At 40.9% G+C, this 22640-nt stretch overlaps 1 protein-coding gene across 4 annotated transcripts in view; it reads right to left on the bottom strand.

Moving 5' to 3' along the window:
• The window catches only part of SLC23A2 (solute carrier family 23 member 2), a 66100-nt gene that overhangs the window by 11250 nt on the left and 32210 nt on the right, over nt 1–22640 (bottom strand). For 3 of the 4 annotated variants that reach the window (XM_075117546.1, XM_075117544.1, XM_075117545.1), the window contains exons 2-8: nt 17049–17338; nt 16284–16382; nt 10452–10568; nt 9139–9296; nt 4640–4728; nt 3086–3156; nt 1757–1938 (exon numbers count right to left, since the gene is read on the bottom strand). In XM_075117546.1, the coding sequence (XP_074973647.1) occupies nt 1757–1938; nt 3086–3156; nt 4640–4728; nt 9139–9296; nt 10452–10568; nt 16284–16382; nt 17049–17180 (848 nt within the window). In that variant the 5' untranslated portion in view covers nt 17181–17338. The remainder of the gene's footprint in view (nt 1–1756; nt 1939–3085; nt 3157–4639; nt 4729–9138; nt 9297–10451; nt 10569–16283; nt 16383–17048; nt 17339–22640) is intronic. The other variant, XM_075117547.1, reaches the window with a different exon arrangement.

Genomic DNA, 22640 nt, shown 5'->3' with positions numbered 1-22640 from the left:
CCACTCCCTAACAGTAGCTACCCTGCCCCGCTAGCCCTGAGGACAGGTGGCTTCGTATTTTATGTAGTAGAGAGTTGTAAATAATGTAATAATATTATCTTATTGTAAATAATATTATATTGGCTACATGGCAGGGGGGCTTACTGCCATTCTGTAAAACATTACCAGATCTTTAAATGCCCCCAAAACTGGTTTTGTTCACCAGATATACAGGCAAAGACCCACTCAGGAATAATTTCCCTTTTCACAGATCACGATGCGATGTGTTTTCTAATTAAATTATTTCAGCCTGGCACCCGCAGAACAAGCAAGGTCAGAAACTTATGTCAAATAGCATCTGCAGCCAATAGAGGACAATAGCTCTTACGCAGGTATTCTGTGCTAGACAGCGACACAGTGTTTTCATCTCATCAGAACAGTCAAGACAATTTCAAGCGCCACATCTTGTAGAGATCAAGAAACTTTTGAGTGGCTCTACACAGCTATGGAGTTATTGTCAACAATCTATTGCACATTTTTGCATGGCAGAAGCCAGAAATACTTATTGACTGGGTAATATTTAAATCCTGTTCCTAAATGGATGTATTTTTTTTTCCATCTGCAAAATGTCAACTTTAATTACGCATTGCTATGTCCAGTTCATCAAAGTTCTGCTTGATCAATTTAACATTAGTCCCAACTTGCACAGAATTTTTTTTTTTACAGGAAAATAAAACATTCCTTTGGGTCAGCTGCTTCACGTAATAGAATCACAAAAATATTCATGATGCTAACATCCAAGAGAAAACGAGAATGAAACAGCCCTTTTAATCATAAGCTGCACTTACACAATACTTTACATGTTCAAAGTACTGTGCAAGCTGATTAATCAGACCAGAATCTGACCTCATCAAGTCATTCCTTCCGCTTCCAGAGCCAGCACAAAGTTGGTCACTATACGTTGCATATAGCAACCGCTTCAGCCAATTTCCTTCTCCCTAAAATGTGGTTTCCACCCTTATTTGGCTGGTTATCCACAGCATCTCACAGGAAGCTTTTGTCTTCTCTTCATCTTCACCTCATTTTTCTCAGTTATTCCCTTTCATACCACTTATCTCAATTCTTTAATTTCCCTGATGTCTATACCTACAGAAGCATAAACACCATGCCCTGAAATTCACTCTAAAAGCCTTTTAATCTACTAGAGGGAAATCTGCCTATTTATGCCTCATCGACTGATGGCATTCATGGAAACACACATGCTCTCTGTCGTCATACAAATTTCTCTTGGCTATAGATAAGCAAACCAGTACTAATGACAAATGGAGCACTACTACCGATGGTATTTGCTCGCTTTTGCAGAATAAGAAACATACACAAGAGCACCACAAAAATAGAAATATAAATTATTCATTAATCTCTCTGGTGTTCTCCTAAATCATCTTTGCTATAGCACTGAATTAGATGCAGCCAATGGCTCCCAGACCATCTACTGTTTTATAAAATTCCCTGCTCTCCACACCTCGCTTTCAGCTGTTGTCCTTTCCTCCCTCCTCTTCTGGAGTGGCTGCCATCCTCATTCCCCAGCTGCCAGCTGACCCTACCCAGACCCACACACATGCTTGCACACGGTGCATCTCCATGCTGGGAGCACTGCAGTGCGTGTGCTTTGGCAGCCGAGCAGACTCTGGCTTTTCCCTTGCACTCCAAAATTCCTGCATGACAACTTACCACCTGGGACCCCCGGCCTAAGCCAAGAACACCCAGGAGTACTTACAACATAGCGATACCCCAGTGTTTGCCTGCTCTTTCTCCAGCAGCTTGGAAACCAGAGAGGCCGATGAGCGCAACAGTTGGCGTGATGGTCAGAGGTCCAATGTATCGCAACAGTGCGCCGGGAAGGCCAAGCAAACCGATCACCACTTCTATCAAGGAGGACATGATAATTGCACCTTGGATCTGAACACACAAGAACGGGAAAGAGACAGTTCAGTCAAATCTTAAAAGCAAACCCAAAACGTTTCTTTTTCTGCTCTGGATTACAAACTGCAGTTAAAAGAATTCAGTGACACAGAAGAACTCAGCAAATTTTGCGTCATAAAACAGCTCATTATGTTTAAGTGACTTATTGCTTAAGCATAACACTTATGGCTTTCTCCACAAAACTATTACACAACAGACCAGTGGGCCAGTCTGGTAGCTGTGTGGATAGCACATCACACTGTCAGACAGGAGACCTGGGTTCCAGGCTAACCTTTAAGCTCTCAGATCGAACCGGCAAGGGTTGGTGGCGCCACGGAGGTGATGCTCCTAGCTCCTAGGGGCAGAGTGTATGCTGCATTGTTCACAAGTGCTCCTTAGAAGCTGGTATAGAGCAGCGTTGTGGTCTCAGGAGACTGTCAGCCCTCTTGGCTGCAGGGCTCTTGGCGGGATGTAGCTATGGTTTGAACATGGGGAAGAGAGAGGGGTTGTTTTTAATTAAGAAAAAGTTTGCAGCCCAAAGCAACGGGATGGGAGATAAATTCCATGACACACGCCTTAATTTGGACTACGCTATCTACCGCTCTAGTGTCATGCCTGGGCACAACCCTCATCCTGGGCTCTGCAGAGCATGATGAAGTTCAGACTGCAGTGCTGCGAGTGGAGAAGGAGTTTGATGTATTTCAGCAAGTCTCTTGGGAGAATCAATGTCTTATCAGAATAGTCTCCAACCTCAGACACCTAGTGATGAACAGATTTGCTAACTGCATGTTTACCTTCCACGGGACAGCCTACTGAACAGAGCGACAGCAGGCAAGTGGTCTGGTAGCAGCTGAACTGCTACCAGTGAGCACAAATCAAAGTGTTACAAGAAAAGTATTCGTCCTGCTTGTGCATTTTACTGCACATCTTATGGAATGTAGTAACTAACTCCTTGTATTTGCTGTCCAGCAATGAACAAGTTGAAAAGATGAAGAATTCCGTGAAATGAGTAAAGGGATATATTCAAATGAAATCGCAGTGAAAGAAGAAATTACCAACTTAAAGACAAGAACACACGGATGGTTAGGTGAGAAACTTAACTGGAATTGGACAGATCAACAGCTAAAGGCTACTCCTACATTACCTCTCGTATTCGGGGATACCAGATGTGCTCGGTGTGAAGCAGCTCTGTCGTTCCGTTTGTAACTGTTGTATCTCACAAAAAGAAGACAAGAACAAACACAGGTATTTACTCCTCGGCCACTTTGCCATCGTTTAATACAAAATAATTCTCTCCTTAAGCTGTGTCTGACAAATGAGCCTTCATTTACATGGAAGTTCTGCAATGCTACAAATCAAGTATTAACATGCTTACATTCCCCAAGAGCTAACCACTAATCTTACCCACTGTACCAAAGTGGAAAAAACTTTCAGAAAGAAAGGTCAGTTAGGGATTCTTTTCCCACTCCAGTAAACAGATGAATGGAGAATTACTCAGCTGCACACTAGGAAGCAAGTACTCCAATGTTTGCTGTTCACCAATTTAGGTCACTCACTGAATGATGAATTGACCCATGGTTACAATCCCTTCCGACACCTTTTCAAGGTTAAAAGGTTCAAGAGTGAGATGCAGCAAAGGCTCTTTCTGAAAAGCTGAAGTAGTGGAGAAATTGCTTTGCCAAAGGTTATCAGACAGCATTTTCTTTCAACAAGATGAGTATTAGGATACTGGCACATTTTGGTGCACAGAAATATCCCACGCAGCTAGCACTACTAAAGCACACCAGAGTTTGCCTTTACATCTTGGGCACTGAAACCCACGTCCTATTTCCCTGTAGCTGACACCTGACACCCCTAGTGAGAAAATGTGAATGCTCAAAGCTAATTTTTCTACCCAAAAAAACCATCAGGAAAACTAATTAGATGGTTTTAAGTGAATCAAAAGAGATGTATAAACACATAAACAATATAAATGATTACAGAATCAAAAGGACCCCTGGGAAGAACTTCAGTTAGAAGCAAGCAGCCTGTTTCTCTATGCTGCTGTCCTGCACTGCCCACAGCCTTATGACTGGTCACCACACCCCCTTAAAAAGCGAACTGCCAGTGCCGTTTCCACTTCAGTTTTCTAACCTAAGAAAAAGCCCCTTACCCAACCAGTTTTACTGTACATTTTCACTCTAAATAAATTCAAACCATTTCAGGATGATGAAGTTAGCAAAGAACAAGTTAAAATGAACATCCAAATATTGTCAAAGCTTCCTCTGCAAAACCTGTCAGGTGTGAGTTAAAGAGGTAAAAACACTGGTGTTGAGGTGACGCTGAACATTGCTCGACCTGACTACTACTCAACCTAGGACGACTCGATTGGACCTACTATTTCTAAACACTGGAAAGGAACATTTAAGGAATCCTTCTGCCTTTCTCTACTTTGTTGACAAAAGAATTGTTTTATGCTACTGCTAAATCTCTTTTGTCAACATTTTTTATATTAAAAAAAACCCAGAAACAGAACTCCACGAGGGCACTTTTAGGAATCTTCTTCCAATGCATGAAGTTTCAATATTGTTAAAGGAGAGAATTTTTCATATTCCCTGATCATTACTTCCAGTTTCCATACCAAAAGGCTTGGCAGTTGCACTATATGTGATCTGGGCCATTTGTCACTTAAACCTGAACAAGCATAAATGACAATTACCTGTGTTATTACATTTCCACTTCTCCAGGGACAGTATTGCTCTAGCTGGTGCTAAGAATGCAAAAGCACTTGCTTGAAACAAGGGCAACCTGGCGGAAAGGGAAAGAAGAGATGCTGACATTTCTTGGTGTTATGGTACTGTATCAGGATATCAATTGCAGTCAGGTGGTTACTCATCCTCAAAACCACCCTTTATTGGGGGTTATTGAAAATGTGAAATATGAAAATTTCTTATTAAAAAGAAGACATAGAAATACTAAGACTTCACAAACCAAAGACCTAACAGAAGACACCACATGCATTAAGTTATTAATGCATCGCCTATAACAGATAATTACCAGATACCAGCACGCAGCTAACCAGCCACTGATTTAAGGTTTTGACTCAGCAGCACACCAAGGACACAGATGCACGTTCTGATGTACGTGCCAGCCAGACTGCTGAACGCGCAGCTTTTACCATCCAGCCACACTAAAAAAAGCTCTTTGATAGAGCAGTATGCAGTTCTGCATACTCAATCCCTTCCCTCTGCATGACTTGAGGTACAGTCATTTACACATTCATCTTTAAGTGTACGTGTAAACAACTATTAGGTTGATAAGAGCTGATTAGATGTTCCAGGTGGCTACCAGCAATAAATACAAACACTGCAAGAATTTCAAGACGAGATTCTTAGCACTGGTGTTTACACTTCCCAAAAGTTTTAAGATCTAAAGAGCATCCACCAGCACCAACGATGTATTTATTGAATCAAGCGTAGCTTGTATAGTATCACAAATATCCAGATGTTACTTAACTACAGAGAAGATGCACTTTGAACTATTTTATAAATACCATCATTAATGGATTGTAATAATATTCTCTTTAATAGCAGATCTCAAACTGTAACACGTGGAGCACAATCGCTCATGCGGCTCTAGTTCCTGCACTGTGTTTATGGCTCTTTTACAGCCGCTGTGAAGTGCCTTGATGCCAGTGCAAACACCAGTAAAGGAAAAAGAACTAACCATAGCACATTCAGATAAAGATCAGAAAAGGCACAAAAAAGGAAAAGAAAGAAGTATCTGTGGGGAAAAAATTCCTGTACACACTTAAACACAATGAAGATCAAACTAGAACCATGTTACTAACAGTAGTTGTAAAGTTCACAGGCAGGAAGTTAGAACAGTTGGACTACCATTGGAAAGGAGATTGGGCCACGAGCAATCTAAAAAGCTGACCCACCTACCACAAACGTTGAAAACTGCGTTAGAAAGTCAAACTTCAGAAAATACATGAGCCATCTGAGCGCACCTGACTGGCATGCAATTCCCTTCTCAGTTTCTTCAACCAAAAAATCACAGCTTCATCTTTGGTGAAGAAACGGTTGGTAGCTACGAGTGAATGATTCACCTTATTTTTCAAGGTTTGTTAAGCAAACTGAGCAAGCTGGTGCCCATGGCAAAATATGCAATACCTGTAACAAGCTGTTACTCCTCTATCCCACCTACACAGTACTCTGTCCCCCCCCAATGATTTTGTAAATACACATTGCAAACACATACTCCAGCGATGAAGTCAGTTGTAATGAGACTTGGATCCAGATTGTGAGTTTTGTATCACACAAAATGCCCCGCATACATATTGCGTAAATAAGGTCTTAGGACACCTCACTGAGCTATCTGCTCAACCTTTATGTGTGAGACAGTTAACGTGGAATATTCACCAAAAGGGCCAGTAGGCTCAAAATATTGCTTCCTCTCCCCTCCCCCAGGCAGAAACATTGCTTTCCCATTGCTAAGCCAGGCATTCATTACTAGCTGGCTAAAGTACCACCAGCTTATGATCAGGATATCATTTTAATTTCAAATCCAAGTTGTGAAGTTGCTCAATTTTGGCACCAGCCCATATGAAGACAGAGCTTTTTACGCCGTTAAAATCCTCCAGAAGTGTCTTAATTATCTTAAGATGTGACACAGATGTAAGAATGCCTAGACAACGTAGTGATGGGCACAGCAACGAACCTAAAATGTTTAGGTACATTAAAGCTGTCTCAATCATACTAATTACTCTGAATCCTTGCCAACTCTTTTGGCTTATTACATAACCTAATAAATACCTTGAATTCCTAAAATTAGTATGGGTATCAAATTGACCACAACTTCTCCTTATAATTGAGGTAAATCCGTCTTTAGGGACCTTTAAACCATGGAATTTGACCTTTTGAAACTGTAGTGGCTTTATTTGCTGAAATACTTCGCAGTTGACTTGCCAATAAATACTTTAAAATCTCATTTAGAGAACGTCGCTGCTATATCCCATTCCCACCCTTACATAAAACCAGAATCACATGTTAAATAGTTGTAAAACATTCAACCGCAGAACTTTTCTCCTTAAATACAAGTTCGCTTATTTTAAGACCCAAATGCAATTGCCTCTTCAGTATATAAACATGTGCAACTGGAAACCACTGAGAAGTATTTAAAAAAAAAAAACAAACCACCATGGAGGGCAGAGGTGGGATTATACAGAACAGAGCATTTCAAGCTGATGGGACCACACCAGTTTCTGGAAGAGCCCAAAAATCACACTATAGTAAGTAATAAAGAGAAAGAGCCCAAGATTAGTCAGGGCAAAAAAACAGAATATGGCAAGCTTTAGTTGTGTGAAGAGATACAAGTCTCAGGAAACAAAAAAGTAAGGTGTTTCTGATAAATTTGAGGCAGAAGAAGAAAGCTGGGAGAAGCACAGGAAAACCAAGCTCCCCTTGGAGTTCATCTCCGTCTGCATCTCTGCACTTCCTACAAAATTGGAAGATTTTAAACTTCAGTAAATCCAGGGAGGAGACACTCAAAGTTGAACAATAAAAGACCTTATCTTCCAGTTCCCACCTAGGTCAAGAAGCCCGCGATTCCCTATATAAAGCATAAATATAGAAGATGGGGGGGGGGGGGGAAATATATCACTCCCATTAAAAGAGAGGTTCAAAACTCCAAAGGGCTCAACTGTGCTCCTCTGCTGCCTTTCAGACGAGGTACCAGAGGATTTGTGATTACAGCTAAGGCAAGCTACCCTAGGAGCAGAGACAGTCAGGCAGAAAATATGATTGCTAACTGCAGGTAGTCTTGACTAAAAGAAAATACATTGGGGAAAGAAAATTTTCTCTTTCAATAACTTTCATTACAGTGTTCTGTCATCAGAATGACCTTTTCATACAAAACAGCGGAGCAATTTTATAAGTTTAGTAAGCGTAATAAAATAAAGGGAAGGGTTTTTTCAAAGGAAAAAAGACGAAAGCGCTAACTAAAGCTAACTAAAACAGCAACTAAAGATTACATTGGAAAACCTGAAATATTTGGAAAACTTTTAGATGAAAAGCTGATCTACAGCTGCAAGTGATCTACTGTAGGCTTGCCTTCTGCACCCTATTGAGATAACTCTTCCACCCAAAGATTTGGTTTCTTAGATAAATCTTTAAAAATGTGGGGTTGTTTGCCCTCTTTCTATTGGAACGCAAGATTCACATTGTTCTTAAACTGAACTAAATGACCCATGAATCATTCAAGTAACCATATGAGAGTATACTCTTCAAGCATGCACTTTTCTTCTGGTTTAACTTATCACTCTTGGTTTATTCAAGAAGATGTAGAAGTAACCCTGCAGGTTTTAGCTATTCCCAGCTCTCACAGGCAGAGTCAACAAAAGTTTAAGTAAACATGTCAAGCACTTCTCTGCAGTGTTTACTGTAGAACACACAATTTTAAAAAAGAATTATCTTCATGTTAATAAAACTTACAACATCTTGCTCTTACCAACATCAGATTTTCACAAGTATTTGCTAACACCTGACTTGGTCTCTTGCATCCTCCTAAGGAGAACAGACCAAAGAAAAGGTAGAGGCATCCCTATACATGTTTCTTCCCAACTCAGGGAAGGATCATTACCTGCAACTCAGAGAAACTAACAAAACCAAATGATTTGTTTATACACAAAGGTACCAGAGACACTTGGTTCAGGAAATAAAAAGTAACCCTCATCATTTCTCCCAGCCTTTTTAAATTGAAAATCACTTTACAGGAACAAGCACACAATTTGCTGTAGGACTAACGACAACCACCTAAATATTGGCCAGAATATAGTATCATTCAAGAAACTAACAAAAAAAAAATCAAAACTAGTTCCTTTTTACCAAAGGCATATGAATTTTTCCTTTCCCCCAGAAACAATTCTACCTTCTCTGTCCTCATAGATTTTCCTCCTCCTTCTCCTCTCTCCCTGCCCCTGCTGTATTTTCTTACCCTTGGAATGCCTCCTCTGATTTCAGATCCACCTTTTTTTGGGAGCAGCTTTCCAAATGCTTTCCCCAACTGCCCTGTATTTTACATGCTATCTTGTGTTTCACGTTTATCCTTTGAAAATAGACTACCTACCTCGTGGATCTCAGACCGTGTCCTGGAAATCCCAAAAGATGTCTAGTCTTACCACCATCTCAACAACTAGAAACAAGTCCCAGATCTTACCTGCACCCAAAAGTTGTTTGTAACAATGTAGTGATGCCCACACAGAAGAAAATGGTCCCGATCAACTGGCTGGTAGCCCACTGGTCAAATCCAACACACATGGCATCAGCTAGCAAAAAGGGCACCGCTATAGTTCCACTAAAACACGTTAAGTAATGCTGCGAAGAGAAAAATAGTTTGTTAATACTACAGCCCATATTAATCAGTACATTCATTACCATCTTTTCTTTTGCATTGGATGTTTTTGCTTTGGAATTATCCAAAGCTCTCACTTCCTGGTCCTAAGCATTCTCCTTCCATGTCGAGCTACCCCTAACCTGTCACTAACAATCGTTATTTTTGTAGGATAAACTAGGTTATTTACATAGCTGCTCCTCTTGACGAGGAGGTATCTAGGTAACTCACTGAAAACAGCTTCTAACTCAGAAAAGCAGACAAATAACTCCATTCACTTTCAACTGCGTGAAAAACCACTACAATGCTTACAAATGAACTTAGAGCACACAAACTAGGCTGTGAATAAGCTCACAAGTACCAGGAACTAGGTACTCATTAACTCTTTTTCACCCCCAATACATTAAGCAATCAAACAAACAAGAGTCACCATATTCAACAACGCAAGTGGAAATATAATCCCTACAGAACTGCTGCCCTTGAGGAAAGGCAGAAATAAAAAGGATGCTTTGGAATGTATTTGTTTGGAGATCTCAACATACTTCACAGATATTAACAAACTCTCAGCATTTCTGTGGGACAGATATTACCATTTGAGCTGCTCCACTTCACACAAGCGAGTGGCTGAGCTGGTAGCAGGGTCCACTACAGTCCTATTCATAGCAGGAAGCACACGCTCTCACTCCAAGGAGTGCAGAATTTGCCTGCCCTGGTTATTAGCGAGCCCGCAGGTCCAGGACAATGCTATCAAGCTTGCAGAATTGAAATGACTACAGTAGCAGCTGTAACATTCAAGATTTCAGGACTAAACCATTATTTCTCTCCACCTTCAATTCCAGAGGCACCAAATGTCACTTTCTGACATTTGCTCACTTATTTAGGAGCAGCATCTTAGAAAACTAAATATTTACATCAATCTCAGAAATGCATAAGCCACCAAACAATAATATAGATCATTATCAACACAGTGATCTTAGTGATCAACTTCAGAAGAAACTATCTTAACACTTTTTCTTCAAACATGTGAGAGTGTGGCAACAATAAAACTATCGTATACACAAATGCAAGGAACTGCACAGAAAATGCTAAACAAGGTTTAAAAGTTACAGAGAAAATATTATAGCTGTTTTGAAACATACCTGTAACCCCAAAAATATGCAGAGATACCAAGGAGGAACGTCTTCGATAGTGTAAATCATGTCGGTTCTCTGTGCGTCTAAACTGCCACTGCTGTCCAGTGTCTCTGCCAAAGAGCTCTGGTTTGATAGGGAGGATAGAAAGGTAGGGAGGGTAGAAAAGTGGGGGAGGACACAAAGGCCAACAGTAGGTTAATGCTTCATAGGAATAAGCTGAATTTGAACTATCAGGCAATTCCCAGATGCTCCAAGGCTGGTATAATACTCCCAAGCAATGCTGATATGTTACATTTTTAGAGCCTTTTACCTCTGAGGACGAGCTCATCTCCAGCTGTAGCTACTGAACTCCTACCAAACACACTCACTTCTAAAGCCATTTCCTGCTTATTCATACTTACACAACAATTGTTCATTTATGATATAATCGATCTGGCAGCCAAAAGGTGCCCAAAAAATAGGATTATCATGACAGAACTGTTTGTTTAAAAAAAAAAAAAAAAAAAAAAAAAAAAGGAAGAATCAGAGCTAAGTAGAAGAGTCAACAATGGCTATTTTCAAAGCAGAATGGCTATCCTTGCATAAGACGACCAAAATCCCAGGCAAGAAAGTTCCTTATTATGGTAATTGCTTCCCCACTTAATTCTTACTCAATTTCAGTCTTGGTTAACCTTTTTTAGCCACAAGATTTATTATTTTTGCTTCCACCCCACATTAAAGCAGTCAAGGAAAATGCTGATCATTACAACTGAATACATCCACGGCCAATTTATATCAGTCAGCTGGACTTCCTGCAAACCTACAGGAATTTAAGCAAGACCACATTCCAGCCTACCATGTACCCTAATTTGCAGAGAGCTAACAGACAAGTGACCACACATACGCGGATGAAAATCCCTGCAGATTTTCCATTAAAACCAGGTTCAGCTCAATCATTTCTTCTTTATAACTCAGGGGAATCGTTTCATTCAAACTCTCTGGTTTCGAAACTCCTGAGAACAAACTCACGATGCTCCAAAGCCCAAGTACCAACAACAAAAGTGGGAGGAAGTATCAGATTTTATAATTTCAGCTCAACTAACCCCAAAATACCTTACATAACTACTGTTCTGACCTAATCCACACTAGAACATAACAAACTCATGTGAAGTAGCCTTGCACAAAGACCAGGAACTTTGCCAGACTTGTGACTTTGTCTTGAATGGTCTTTACTGCTTCAAAAAAAAAAAATCACAAAACATCCCCAGATTATGTTTAGGTAATCACCGAATGATCTCATCAATACCTATAAATATCTGAAGGGTGGGTGTCAGGGCGATGGGACTGGACTCTTCGATAGTGCCCAATCACAGGCCAAGGGGCAACGGGCATGAGCTGGAACACGGGAAGTTCCACCTGAACATGAGGACAAACCCCTTCCCTGTGCGGGTGCCAGAGCAGGGGCACAGGCTGCCCTGAGAGGCTGTGGGGTCCCTTCCCTGGAGACATTCACCCCCCGCCTGGACGCGGCCCTGTGCCCCTGCTCTGGGGGTGCCTGCTCCAGCAGGGGTGGGACGGGGTGAGCTCCAGAGGGCCCTTCCAACCCCCACCAGCCTGTGATTCTGTGAAGCCAAACTGACCCATGGTCCTTCCTTCTTACCTCTGATTTCTGTCGGGAAAACAAATGCCACTGGGTTAATTCAAATTCAGGGAGTGTAAATGACCACACTGCTATGGAAAGGTCAAGGGTATTACAATGGAAAAGCAAAATACAGAAACACTAATTTCAGAAAACTCTTTTAAACAACGGTAAGCACTGAGCAACCTGCTCGCCAGCGTTAGTATAAATAAGGTACAGGTCCTAAACAGAAGAAAATTGTTCACTGCACAACTCCTCTTGCCAATTTGCAGCACCGATGTAATTTTTTCATTGACTGAAAAATGAGAGTCCCCTTTCCTGACCCGATTCTCTAAAAATGACAAAAAAAAAAATCAGGAAATTGAGTTCTAGAGCTTCGCCTCATACTGGTGAGAGCATGCTGAGCAGCAGTAAACCTGTACATGTCTTGTCTCTAACTGGAACTTAGGAAAAAACATGTACATCCTCATGTCAATGCAATTATGTGTAGATCCAAGGCAGGGCAGAAAGTGGCTGTCGCACAAAGACAGGCAGAAGGAGGAAGACTCCACAGCCAACGTAGTTATGGACAAACAGCAGGACATTTATCATCACTAGAGGCTTCTTCTAAGAACCTGCTCAGGAAAACAAAGATTCACCCAAAGAAGCTCCTGTGATACTTTCTGTTGTTATAAAGCAGTTTTGTTAACCCTTCTCCAGAGACTACACACACACACACATATATATAGTGTCTGTATGATTACCTCACCTCCCCTCAATTTCACTGCAACATATACTCCACCTGACAACTTTGCTCACCAGTGATACTGCCTGTTTATTCAACAGTTCGACTAAGAGGTCATCATACACTTACAGAGATCATGAAGGAAGAGTAAGAATGGTTACAACATCTGCCCGTGAGGTAGGGATGGAGAGAAGTTAATTGTCTGCTTTATGAATCACGTCAACGTTAGCTTGCTGAAGCCGCCCAAACAGCAGCAGAGATTCAGGAGAACAAACTGTGGATAGTTCCCTGACTGCAGTGTGAAAAGATAAAACACCTACCACCGCGCACTCAGCAGCCTGCGTGACTCCTTCCAAGGACTGACAGAAATGGGAGATTGTCAAAGTTCATGATGTTCCCATGCAGGATACCAGATTCTCTAAAAATACAGTAAGTGATTTGTGCAGACTGGTGGCTCTGTTTTGGCCCCTACCTTTTGAAAACCCATCTTCTGGCCCCTCTTCTAGCTTTTCTAACATTGCCAGACCGGTATTGCGTAGCTACCTAATTGTTAGTGCCGAACACAAATTCTTCTTCATAGGACCAATGAGGTTGCATCAAGTACGTTCCTTAACTTTTCCACCTGTATTACATTATATCACCTGCTGTTATGTTACGTTATATTCCGTCTCATCTCTGGGCAGCAAAAATCAGAAACGACCAGAAGACCATGGCACATGTAGCAGGTTTATTAGTCCCTTCCGAGCTTTTCATTTGTGATTACATTTATGCTGACATTTGTCTGCAAAGAACAAGAAGATCAGCAGGCACCAGACCTAGGAAAAAGTCGACTCGTCCACAGCATGTGAAAAGCCATGTTTGGGCGCAGACTGACCAATTTAAGCTCTCCTTTAAGAAGTGAAGTTTATAGGTCTTCTAACAAAATAATTCCAAACTTTAAGGCATAATTGTCACAGCAATGTCTGACCTACATAGCAAAGTGGTCAGATAAAAAAAATCCAGGATACTCCTCCTTCCTCCCAAAAGCCAGGCTTATTCCGCTGTGGAAGAGAAAGCTTTCACCTTCATCAAACCTTTAGCAGATAATGGCTAAAGGGAACCAACATAAAAGAGACCAAGACAAAATGATGAGGAATTTGAGAACCAGGATGAGGTCTGGCTATCCTGCTGATAAGTCACTGGGTAGTCACTGGCCCTTTCATATCTTGAGCATGTGCCTGCTCGTTTAATACACTGACTACTTGCTGGTGCTTGCCAAGTATGCCATAGTGTGCTGTAAGGAACTGCTGGGAATGAACTGCACCTTTCTGAATGAGATACCGATCGGAGACTAGGGTTTTTTATTTAATTGGCCAAAGTTGAGACAACACAAAAATGAAAAAAAACAACCAACCAAACAAAAAAACCCCACACAATAAGTATAAACGGGGGGAAAAACATGGGACTGAGATAAAGGTGAAGCAAAAATACTGAGGGGGGGAAAACACCAACAAACCCACCCCAAGATCCAAAGAAGCAAACACCAGCAACAGTGCAAGATGAAGGCTCTGTTATCGACTACTAGTGGGAAGGACCAGAAGAAACCTGATTAACTGCAGGGAATGAGGCCTTTAGAGAAGTACCTTAAAGAGCCAACAACATGTTCAAATTAATTCTATTAAGCGATAAGCAACATAGTATTGTTTATTTTATACGGATGCAGCAAGACAGTTATTTCTCATCTGGGCTAATAGTTTATGTTTCAGCTAACAAATATTGCGAGATAATGTAAGCACTGGGCATCCTCCAGCAATTAAGTACATTTCAGTCCCCTTTGTTAAAGGCTTTTTATTCAATGTCTTTCCTTTGGTTTTTTGGTGAACGATCTTCTGAAGAGGAACAGAAAGCCAAGAACAAACATGCTTTATGCACACACTTATTTTAAGTGAAAAGTAGGAGGTTTGCCTAGATTACCAGAAATACGTAATACATGTGGCTGCTAATTGCTGCAGCCCCGCCCTTTCACTGCTCATTCATTGTAAGCCACAGCAAAGCTATAATCCAAGTAGATTTGGTTGATTAAAAGCTCATGGTCTCTTTAAGGTGAATTATCACCCATCATTTACAGTTCTGATCACACAGATCAAGTGTAAGGAAGAAAAATAGACGTTTGGTAAAAACAGGCCATGAAGACATGCTTTAATGTCTACAGATCGCTAATCTTAGTTGCACAATTTCATCCCAACACCTTTTGCTCAAGGCTTTTATCAGATTGTTTCTCTCCACGCTAGTCTGAGCATGCTCCAAAAATCAGCCATCTCAGACACATGCATGTCAACAGTTCCCAGAATTTATCCATTAAAATAACAGCATCGTCAAGATGGTAGTAGGGATGTATTTGAGACATACAAGCAGTCTATCTGTAACAGACAATATACGAAGGCACATCATGGCATTTATAAGATTCTAGTAAAATGTAGAGACCTCTGTCAGAATCACCGCTTTAGGGTACATCTTAAATCTGAAACTTAGAAGTGAATTTTGATGTTCAAGTTAGAAAAACTCAGCTACGCCCTTTGGTATCATCTCTTTGCACCAACAGAAGTTACAGCCTCAAATAAATGAGCATCATAATGCTTTTGCTTGGAACCAAGAAAGTTTTGTTCATGTTTCAATGAGGACATTCGAAAAATTTGGTCAAATTGAGGCTTGTCAGAGATAAGGCTTAACCACAAAGCCATTTAGATATTAACATATCAGAAGAAGGTGCTGCTCAGATTTACTGTAATCCTCTTCCTTATTTTAAACAAAACATTAGATTCGCACTCTTTTTCCAAGATTATTACTGAACAGGCTTGAGGAATTACGGGGTTGAGAAAAAAACCTGGAAAAATCACAGTAAAACTGGTCTCCCCTGAGGCCTCAACCGGGTCTTTCTGAATAGCAGAACATCTAATCATTGTTATCCTACAGAAAAATCTTCAGGGGTTTTGATGAAAGAACTGAACTTCGTTCACAAAGCTGTCACTAAATAATAAGAAGAAGCCCTTTGCTTGAAAGAAGGATTAGAAAAATTAAGTTTATGATGTTGGAGATTAGAAGAAACTGGGAGAATGGGAAAAATCCCACTGTTGAAGGTGCTCAACACCACCAGTTTACTTGACTAAAAGCAGAAGTTAAGAACTGAAGAAGGGAACAGAATGACCTTATCAGGGAAATTGTGCCATAGGCCAATGGAAATGAAGAAATCAAAAAATTGCATATTATGAATTTCGGTGGCAGGTCAAAGTGCATTAACTGCTTCTAACATTTGCTGAGTCATTCCCTGCGTTCTGCAACCAAATGCGTGACCAGAAAAGTCATGAGGACAGAACTCCCCCAAGCCTGATCTGAATCTGCAAGTCAGCACGTTCAATTAGAGAAAGAAAATCTCTCAGACAAGTAAAACTAGTGCAGACAAATAAGAAAACTGAAAAAGCAAGAATGAGTTCTCACCTAGAAGGAAACCACTACATACCTTTTCTGCTATGCCATTTTCTGTAGTATAGATGGCCATCAACTCCGTGTCTTCTGTGTCCTGATCACCACTGGATGTTGCTCCACCGTTTATCACGACCTTAAAAAAAAAAAAAGAAAAGAAACACAAAGTCTTAAAATAAAGATTTTTCTCTGCAACCATACCTCGTGTCACTCAAGTTTTCTCCCTTGGCACTTGACATCTGCCTTTGACATTTTGTCAGAAAATGCTACAAGCATGGCAAGCAATCATTTCTGTAACAGCAGGTCTAGGAATACACAGAAACTTGAAAGACATCGCATGTATGCTCCTCAAAGCCTAGATGGTGTCAACTGAGGGTGGGGAGACGGAAACCAGCAGCAGACTGACTGCAAGATGCAAGAGTTCTTAAAAGGCGGACGCACCACAGAATGATACAACTGAAAATCTGAGTAGGCAGAAGACAAGCAAATGTTTCCTTGCTGTTGCCTGCTACTATTAGTCAAGCAACTCAGGACACACAGGGGGCCAGTGCATTCTGCAGCAGGACAGTTTAATTATTCTAATGAACTGCCTGGGGAGTCACATGTCCTGAGAACAGCTCTGCTTTGGAGCGCAGCCGGTGAAATAACTACAGACAACATAATTGACCATGTTTATATATAAACAGTAACAAGTGGCTAACTACTTGTGGAAATAAAGGTTTTGTACAACATGGTTAGAACAAAGCATTATTCACTGATACACACTGAGCTTGACTATGTAGTACCTGAAGGTGCTACTTACAGGTAGGGTGAAAAAGGTGGGATGTTTCGATTCATCCTCGTATTTGCCTTCTGTTGAGCCTCCCGCCTCCACTGATTTTGAAGTGGTATTCTTACCAATCCCCATCGTTTCCAGAATGTCAAGGACTTGCATACAGTACCCAAGAGGATGCTTATGGGATGACAGGCCAAGCACAGAGGGCAGTTTCTTATTTAAATAAGAAACAGCACCTCCAGGAATCACAAAAGAGCTCAGGAATCCAGCCGGGACATTAGGGTTTCTTTTTTAAGTATCGTTAGCATCAATGGCACCTAGAATTGAAGGGACAAATTAATTCTTTCCTGATTACCTAAGATATATGTGCAAACACACAGGCCCTGCAGCCTTGGTTCCCTTTCAGGCTCATGACTCACCAACTCTTGCCATTCCTTTTTGATTTGATAATTAGCAGATTACCATTTAAAGATAAAGCTGACTGTATTTTAAATTCTTTCAGGATGGGAATACTGTGATTATCCTCTCATTCTTCAGGTATTAGTAGTATATAGAATCCTTGCTTTTGTTTCAACGTCAGTTATTTCCGTAGGACTTTTTGGAAACAAAGTACTCCTGTACTCCAGCTATGCAGCGATGTAGAAGAGCTTGCTATTGAACACCCATTGCGAACAATACTTGTGTTTCTTTGAAGCGTATTCATTTGTAGACCTAGTCATAAATTCACGTCCATATAGCTAAATCCTTCCTATTAAAGTAACTTATTTTGAAATAAAGAGCATCCAGGAAGATTAGACTAGATAGACAGCAAAGCACACCTGACTTTCAGTGAGCCTATTTCAGACAGACAGAAACAGCCCTTTCTGCTGAACACCCTTTACCCAAAATTATCCCAGTTACGCAAGGCATGTTCAAAATAATCTGCCTGATGATGTTGAGGCAACTGCTTCAGGATAAAACTGTGCGTTTTAATTAGTATCACTACTATTTTGGCACAGGAACAGGAAAGATTACAGCTTGCTGGTTCTCTTTTGTTTTCCCAGATGGGTCACTACACTACAGCTTTTCACATTTGCTCCTTAGATCAGACCTACCAGGCCATGGTCATCCACACTTTTGCCATTTTGAAGACTAAGGAACATGAATTAACAGATTTGAACCTAAACTCCCCACAGGACAGCACAGAAAACTCTGCAGGAAACCAAATTTTGCAACCTCTGGTTACTGAGCTTCAAAAAAGAAAGTGCAGCTGCAGACAGCTGCGGATGAAACAAGCTAAGCTACAGATGAAAGTACATGATAGAACCTGAAAAATGGCCTTTTCAAAATCATATCAAGTGAAATTTTCTCCAAAACCAGGAACGCAATCAAGCAGCAAAACCCACTGCACACTGGCGTTACTTCAAAAGCAAGTTAATGACTTTTTCAACTTAATTGCTAGAGGTGGAAATGCAGCTAACGGACATTCAGAAAACAGTTATGTATCTATTAGAAAGCAAAAAGGTAGCGTTTGGGCTTTTTCTTAAGCCTCCCTTCCAAAATTCTGCTCAGGAAAATGCCAGCAGCTTGAATGTCTACTGCAATTGCAATAATAACACAACTAGACAGAGACCCTTCTGCTAGGGGCAATTTAGGACTGTTTGAAAGATTACAAAGTACTAATATTTTAGAATCTCTTAATAGCTGTTAATTACCCATTTGCCAGAAAGTTCTGGTTATTTCAGGTGAAAGAGATTTATCTTTCAAAGCCGTGTAACTTTTCAAGGAGAAAGTATACACACTGAGAAGTACTACTTGGGCTCTGAGATACCTCTGAAGCGCTCCTAATTAAATCAAAATAAAATGGAAAGTAGTGCCTTCAAATAAGGGTTTAATTAAGGCTCATTTCTTAAAGTAAATATTAAGGTAGCATAATTACTTCTCACTTGAACTTAAGACTAGAGGAAAAGACTGGTTCAAGTACTCACTGTCACACCATTCTAAAAAAAAAGGCATTCCCATTTTTACAATAACCACAGACTTCCCCTTCAAAAGTGCAAATCTCCAGACACAAACAGCAACTTTAAATTAGTTTGTCTGCTTCTGAGTTTGTGCATAGATAGCTGGTGATGCCTCCTCAAATCTTTATAGGAACGTTCGTCTCAAAGCTGCCTATGCAGGTCTGAGAGGAAGAAATTGATATTAAAATTTGGGGAGCAGTGGAGGTGTCTGGGGTGGGGCGTGCTTTTTTTGAGGGGTGTCGTTTGCTTTTACTGTAGAGGCAGGAGGGGTTTTTTAAGCACACACACAGAAAAAAAGAAAAGAATTTGCCTTTTTCTGTCAATGTAGACATATTTTATTATCCAAGAAAATCAGTGATGGAGACAGGCGTAGTTTACTCTGGCAGCTTTATCACCTCGGATTGGAAAGGAAAAGGGAAAGGGCAGAATTACACCTCCCTGACAAATGCAGCCATGCCAATACAACACCAGCGTAAGAGCTACACCAGCAGGAAACCTGCCATTCAGGAGATCTGGTTTAAGGTATCCTGGCATGATAAGCTTCTTAGTTAGCATTAACTAGCATCTCCAGCAATGCTAAAGAAAAGACCATATAATCCTATTTCACTTCGCACTGCAAAACAGTAAGGCTGCTATCTTCTCAAAGAAGATGTGATCATTCCTCGGGAATTGTTCTTGTGAATTACATCAGGAGAGCACGCAAATAAGCTGTGCCTTGTATTAATTCTCGAGAGCTGAAACACAATAGCTAGAAGGGTAGTATTTGGATGAGGGTTCCCAGATGATGATGAACAAGCAACTCCAATTAACAGGCAAAGCCAGCCTCATCTGCGATTTTTCCTAGAGAGAATGAACACATGTTTGTGTACACACACGTGCACACAAGCACCACATGCACATGGCGGGGGGGTGATCCAAGGAAAACAAGAGCAAATTTCCAAACTCTTCTTGCTTCTTCTCAGCAATTAAACTTGCACTTAATGGCACAGATGATAACCAGAGATTTTCAGAATACTTTTATTCTGCAATCAGAAGCATCGAATTGAAACAGAAATCTTTAGGTAGGAGGAGATCAGGTTATCTCAAAGACATTCTTCTTTATCAGACCTCTTATCCTACACACGGAGCATAGCTAAACAAGATGACTCAGACATTTTATAGCCCTCCATAGCAAATCTAACTTATCAGAAGCTGAAAAGTAATGTAAAAAGACATAAAACTCATTCACCATCAGCTGGGTACACACCCTACGATGAATTATCTGCCGCCTTGGATCAAATGGAAAGGCTTGATGTGAAATTTCCACTACAACACTGATTAACATTCATCTCTCTCTATACAAAATTATCTTCAGTGCTCCTACATGATTAACCCAGGAAGGCCAAAAGCTGACATGGGTTTACAATGCTTTAGATAAGATTAGTATCTAGACAAACAGCCTACTGCAGGGGATAGTTCAGGTGCAAGTTCACAAGAAGAAAACCCTCCTAGCTGGGGAAAGGCCACTCTGCATCCTCACCATGCTTGCCTTCTATCCCTCACGCAAATATTCTTCCAGATTTGGTACCAGCGGGACAGGACACAAAACTACGGGAGTGTCTGGTTTGACACAACATGGTAGTTCTTACACTTTGCGTTTTCGTAACTACTAATACCACATTTTCTGTTTTACCAAGGGAGCCTCTATTTTGTTTAAAGATGTTCCAATGCATTTCAAAGTTCACTGAAAGAGAAAAAGATAAAAACCATCAGAGATGGAGATGTACAATGCAAAACTGTAACTAAATGTACTTTTCTCCTTCTTCCTGCAGCTCCTGCCTGCAAGTCATCACTCTGGAACCTCTGCCACAAATAAAACCATTCACTGAAGCATACAACAAAGGTTTTCCTACAGAGAAATCTGCCCATACACAGAGACAGGCTGCACAAAAAGCTTCTATTTCACAAGGTACTGAACTGCATGCAAGTCTGTCTAAAAAATACTTTGAAAACTCATCTCTTACTAGATTCAACAGTTAACTTGGGCAGGGCAGACAATACAGATATACATTAAGAGCTTATTAAGATGAAAAGGAAAAATGGACTATGAACCCCATTAAAGGAGTAGGCAATTTTTAACATATGGGTACTTACCCTTGTACGCACTGTTTTCTTCAACAGGAGCATTGTTTGATATAGTTTTTGGCTGAACCACGTTAAAAATGTTCCTAACTTTTTTTGTATTAGCCTGAGAATATCCAGTAACAATTACAAAAGACAAATAAAAAAAACATTCAGATTTGCTGTGATGGCATTCATCTCTCCAGTGCTACCATCTGAATCCAGAGCTTGGCAAAGCAAAGATTGGGGAAAACAAAAACAATCTGACCTCCAGATTGCACCATGCTTGGGCCAATAGGTTGTTGGGGCTTTTCTGTTTGTTTGGTAGTTTGGGGTTTTTTTAAACACCCATTAGAAGAGTCAACAATCTGTCAGGCACTGTCAGACTGACTGCACAACTGGGCAGCAATGCTGCGTTCAGGATATACTGTCAATACTATGAAGCTCATCGCCCCACATTTGGTTAACCTAGAGGTTAACCCTTTGGTAGAAGCTTCGTCTGGACCTCAGGTTCCCCCATGATTGTCGCGATGACTTTTCACCTTTGAAAATTCCTGGTTTTGCAAAGAATGATGCAGGGTTTTCCCCCCTCCCGAAGCTTTAACAAGGAAGCAGCTCTACATATCTCCTTATTTGCCAGACTCAAAAAAACCCCAACTTTCTAAAACCATGAGGGTCTTTCCAAATTCCAACTGGATCTCAAATTCCTATCAACTGAGCCAGGCCCACCATGCAGAGACGTTAGCCACAATACTTTAGGCTTTCCCTATTGATTTGTGCAGCTGCTTTGAGAGGACATGACACAGCTGACCCAGCATAAAGCTGAGCAGATAAACATGAGCAACGGGCACAAAGTTTGAACACAACCTAAGCGGCCTGATCTAGTGCTTTGCATAATGGGGCCACAGCATTTAAAACTGGTATGAAGTCTCCTAAAACCACACCCGCAACCAGAAGCTGCTGGACAATTACAAATGTTTTACTGCTCTATTACAAGTGGCAGAACTCTGCAAAGACAAATGGAAATTGGCTACCTTATAGTTGTGGTTTGCTGTATGGCTTTCCCTCAAACAACTGAGTTGTGCTGGAGGAGGTCTAGGACACAAGTAAACCAGCTGCTGAAAAAGTTAAAAGGAGCATCCCAGCTAGTCTGAGAGGTAAGTGTATTCCCTACTATGCTAAGAGATAGGAGATGTGTCAGACTGAATTAACCAGACTGAATTAACCAGACTGAATTAACCAGACTGAATTAACCAGACTGAATTAACCAGACTGTGGTCTGCCCCTCTCCACTTCGACCGTGGAAAATCAGGAGCTGACCTACATTCAGCTGCTGTGCAAGGGAAATATTTGTAAATGAAGCACAAAGGTGTGGTTATAAAACAAGCTGGTGATGAAACAGCACATACTTTAGAGTGCAGTGATGGAAAAGCTCCCAGGAGCTCTAATGTAGGTATGACACCTGGAAAGCACATGTCGCACTGCCCCGAGGAAGGAGTGATGTCAGATCCAGCCCAGG

Source organism: Phalacrocorax aristotelis, chromosome 24 (genome assembly GCF_949628215.1).
Source record: "Phalacrocorax aristotelis chromosome 24, bGulAri2.1, whole genome shotgun sequence".
Lineage (NCBI taxonomy): Eukaryota > Metazoa > Chordata > Aves > Suliformes > Phalacrocoracidae > Phalacrocorax > Phalacrocorax aristotelis.
The sequence above is the reverse complement of the archived record's forward strand: the minus strand, read 5'-3'. Positions and strand labels throughout refer to the sequence as shown.